The 3,968-nt window shown below is 60.6% G+C and overlaps 1 protein-coding gene across 2 annotated transcripts; it reads left to right on the top strand.

Annotated features, from left to right (window-relative positions):
• Positions 1-330: 330 nt before the first annotated feature.
• Positions 331-3,576, top strand: LOC124233392 (mRNA turnover protein 4 homolog). Of its 2 annotated transcripts, none has more exons than XM_046650520.1 (5): positions 331-1,324; positions 2,190-2,257; positions 2,519-2,670; positions 3,058-3,134; positions 3,239-3,576. In XM_046650520.1, exons 1-5 carry the CDS (start codon positions 1,280-1,282, stop codon positions 3,386-3,388), a joined length of 492 nt encoding a protein of 163 aa, XP_046506476.1. In that variant the 5' UTR covers positions 331-1,279; the 3' UTR covers positions 3,389-3,576. The 2 variants fall into 2 exon arrangements, with proteins under 2 accessions (XP_046506476.1, XP_046506477.1); XM_046650521.1 differs by lacking the exon at positions 331-1,324 and adding an exon at positions 1,344-2,124.
• The last annotated feature ends 392 nt before the right edge of the window (positions 3,577-3,968 follow it).

Here is a 3,968-nt window from a genome sequence, read left to right as displayed (position 1 = left end):
GGCCAAGAGCCTCTGAGAGCACTGGCCAGGGCGCTAATTGACACTAACAGCAGCCATAACAGTAACAGTAACACGCCCACGCGCAGCCAGGGTTGTCAGCCGTTCAAGTGGCCAGTGGTGGAGGAGGGACATTCCCCTCCGCCACACACCATCCCTACTTAGCTACACCCACCTGCTCCAACACCCTGGGCACTCACATCTCCCCACCTTTGCACACCCACTGCCCACGCCCACAGGCAGGAATGCCCTCTCTCCTCTGACTCCTGGCAAACTCCTATCAGTTCTTCAAGGTCCAAGGTTCCCTGTTCTGAGCTTTATTCCACAGCCCCTCCAAGGAAGTGCTCCCTCTGCCGGCATCCTCAGCCAGCTCCAGAATCTGAGCTCCCTGGATCCCGTTAGTGTCAATTTCCTTTCTACAGCGTCAGAGGGAGGCTGGCACAGAGAGGGCAGTTAGTCACCGTGCCACCCCACTCCCCCATTCGCCAGGCGGAAGCACTGCCAAATGAACAGAGCACCCAGAGCTCCACGGAGCAAAGTCTAGGGCCCAGAGCAGCGAGGAAGCCGATCCCCCACCTGTCCCAAATCCTGATCCGGGCTGTGCCAGGGAATGCCAGGGCTGTAAGGGCAGGGTTGCTGCATATCAGGCCGGAACGGGGTACAAGCCAGGCACGGGAACAGGGGCCGGGACTGCACAGCGCCAGACCCAAGGTTCGCAGTGCCCCCTAGAAGGGCTAGCCAAGTCGGTCCCAGCTAGACCACAGAGGGGACGCTGCTGCAGGGAGGCTCCTGAGCTGCCTTCTCCAAGGGAACACAGGAAAGGAGTCAGGACAAAGCCCTGGCCGGCTGATCGGGTCTAAATGTGGACGAGGCCTGAGGAGCTGGGGTTCACAGAGCTGCAGGGTGGCCAGGGGTGCATGGCGCCCTGGGAGGGGGCGAAGGGGTCGGTCCTGACCGCGACAGGTGCACGGCTGGGGCCAGGTCAGCGCTGCACCGTGCCAGGGGAGGTCAGGGGCCGGTCGGGGTGGGGGGGCGTCAGGCCACACCTTTGCAGTCGCCACCACCCAGCCCGAGCCCCAGGCCGCCCAGGATGGTCTCGGACTGGCCGTCGCTGTAAACGAAGGCTGTGTCTATCTCGGTGTGGCCGCGCTCCAGGAAGGCGCGCACGGCCGCGGCGCTGGCGGGCGCGTCCAAGCTGGTCCCCATCCCCATAGCGCCCAGTACGGTGGCGGGTCGGATCCCGGCGCCCGAGGCGGCCCGCGGCGTAGACAGCAGCCGGGACATGGCGGCAGCAAGACACTCGGACAGCACGGGAGACGGCTCAGCAGTAGGCGACAGTAGCCTGCCCCGGAGCCAGGCTCTGCTTTAACAGACGGCGCCGGCCCCGCCCACGGGGCGCTGGGGGCAGAGGGCAGGGGAGCAGGGGGCTGACAGAGGTTTTTGCTGAGTCATCGAGTAAGTGTAAGTTCAACTACAAGACAATGTGCGCGGTCCCCACGCCCCCGGCTCCCGCCCAGCCTGGAGGCCAGGCTGCGCTGCCACTGCGTAAGGGCGGGAGGGCTGTGGCCTCGGGCGAGTGACCTGGGTCTTGGCCGCAGGGCCGGGATGGGTGAGCCTGTTCTGAGAGTTGCCAGCGCACCCAAGGCTCAGGGCTGGGACTCCTGCGGACTCCCTGCCAGGTCTGCCCACCTCCCTTGGCTTGGCGCCTGAACCGTCCAGGGTCCCTGTGCCCCCTGGGAGGGGGCTTTCCCCAGTGCTCCAGGTCCTGAAATGAAGCCTTGGCTCAGGAGTGGTGGCCCTCGAGGCTGTGCGGCTGCCGTGCGCTCCCAGAGGTCGGCTCTGTGCTGCTCTCCTTGGCACTTGCCGAAAGCTCCAGCCTGCATCCCTGTGCAAGGACATGTTACAGTGTTAGAGGAATAGAACTGTTAGCCTCTAATTCTGTGTCCAGGCGAAGACGCCTTTCAAACATGAGGGCTAAATGAAGACTATGTTCAGACAAACTAAGGTGGAGAGAATGCCCAGTAGCAGTCTTTCACCGTGGGAAATATTTGAAAATGTTCTCTAGACGGTGGAAATTTGGATTTACATCGAGAAAGATGAAGAGTGCCGGGAATGGTAAATTTGTGGGTAAGTATAAAAATCCTATTCTCATTTTTCCCTGTGACCGGGCCGACCCTGCTTTTATTTTCTAGGTCAGCAAGAAGTTGAGGGGGGAAGTTGGTCTCCTTTTCACCAATTGCACTAAGGAGGAAGTGAACGAGTAAGTGTTTTGAGGAGTGGTGAGGATTCCAAGAAAGGAATAATCCCGGGACTTTATACAGTGGAGGCATCAAGGAAAAACCTGTTCCTAGACCCCTGTTACTGCGTCTCTACTCTCTAGGACAGTGCTCCAGGCTGGCTGCCGGCCAGCAGCAGAGATGGACTGGGAGGGGGCCGAGGCAAGGCCCAGGGGGAGCCTGACTTCAGGGGGCTAGTGGGCCAGTCAAAAGCCTCCCCTCCTACCACTTCTCTTCCCCGTCAGGTGGTTCACGAAATACACAGAGATGGACTATGCCCGAGCTGGGAACAAAGCAACTTTCACTGTGAGCCTGGAGCCGGGGCCCCTGGAGCAGTTCCCCCACTCCATGGAGCCACAGCTGAGGCAGCTGGGCCTGCCCACTGCCCTCCAGAGAGGTATGGGGAAGTCCCTGGAGCTGAAGGGTTACAGCTTAGAGGCCAGGAGCACAGGCTTCCAAGCCCACAGGCTGCTCTCCCCTCCCTGGCTGAGCAGGTTGTTTCTGCCAGCCTCCTTTCTCTCATGGGAAAATGGGGCTGGGAGTGCCCACCTCACAGCTGGGGGCAAAGTGGATGGTGACTTGGAGCCAGAACACAGCACTGCGGGGCAGGAGGGAGGCAGTCCCTGCCCTGAAGACCCTCCCGGCAGCTGAGGTGCTGATGGGTCCCTACCCTGGCGTGTACTGGAGTTGGGGGAGGGGTGGCCAGCCAGGTTCCTCCCAGCTCTGGGCAGCCGGCAGGAAGCTCTGTGTCAGAACTAACTGCTTGGGGCTCCCTTCTCTGCAGGGGTGGTGACCCTGCTGTCTGACTACGAGGTGTGCAAGGAGGGCGACGTGCTGACCCCAGAGCAGGCCCGGGTCCTGGTGAGTCGGCCCCTTCAGGCATCTGCAGGCTGTGCAGGTGGGGCCCCAGACACTTCTGGTCACCCGCGCTCCTCCTGACTCTTGCTGCCCTTTGTCTCTCACAGAAGCTTTTTGGGTATGAGATGGCCGAATTCAAGGTGACCATCAAATACATGTGGGATGCACAGTCTGGAAGGCTCCAACAGATGGGAGATGAGTTGCCAGAGAGCGCCTCCGAGTCAGAAGAAGAATCAGAGGAAGAAGATGACGGCTGATGGGACTGGGGACCAAGGGGCTCCCAGCCAATCCAAGCGCCATGTCGCCTGGACCCCGGGACCGCCGCCCTTCCCGGGGGACAGCAGTCATTTTGCTGTGGATCAAGACAAGGGAGGGCGATAGGGACAGACTGTTGTTCTATAAAGAATAAAACTGTCACCAGGGTGTCTCCCTGTAGACAGCAAAAGCGATGTCCCTCAAAAACAAGGCCTTTGGGTTTGGCCTTTTCTTTGGATTCCCAGGGTTCCCGCTGTTCACCTCACAGCCAGCTTCCAGCACTGGCTCCCGCATGTCCACATCGGCCATGCAGCTCTGGGAACATGAGAGCAGCCAGCAGGGCTGGGCCTTCTCCCTTCTGGCCCTCGGTGCCCCTTGCCTGAAATGGGGATTTGCTGAGAACAGGCCCCCTGGCTGCACTTGGCTGCCCTACACACGTGCACACGCACACACTCCTAAGCCAGGGCTGAGGGTCACAGGGGACTAGAAGACAGGAGGCTTCAGCTGAGACAAGAGCGAAGCCACCGCTGAAGTGGAGAGTGTGTGTTGAAAATGTCACCCAGCGTCCTGGGAGGTTTTATT

The sequence above is a fragment of the Equus quagga genome, unplaced genomic scaffold (assembly GCF_021613505.1).
Source record: "Equus quagga isolate Etosha38 unplaced genomic scaffold, UCLA_HA_Equagga_1.0 201091_RagTag, whole genome shotgun sequence".
In the NCBI taxonomy this organism is placed as follows: Eukaryota; Metazoa; Chordata; class Mammalia; order Perissodactyla; family Equidae; genus Equus; species Equus quagga.
This window is presented reverse-complemented; position numbering and strand designations above follow the sequence as displayed.

What these genes read in the sequence shown, in the direction of transcription:
- LOC124233392 (XM_046650520.1), top strand. Translation starts at nt 1,280, where the DNA reads ATGGCGGCAGCAAGACACTCGGACAGCACGGGAGACGGCTCAGCA. An exon ending in GCACGGGAGACGGCTCAGCA is followed by an intron (nt 1,325 to 2,189) that starts GTAGGCGACAGT and finishes TTTATTTTCTAG; the next exon opens with GTCAGCAAGAAGTTGAGGGG. An exon ending in GCCCACTGCCCTCCAGAGAG is followed by an intron (nt 2,671 to 3,057) that starts GTATGGGGAAGT and finishes CCTTCTCTGCAG; the next exon opens with GGGTGGTGACCCTGCTGTCT.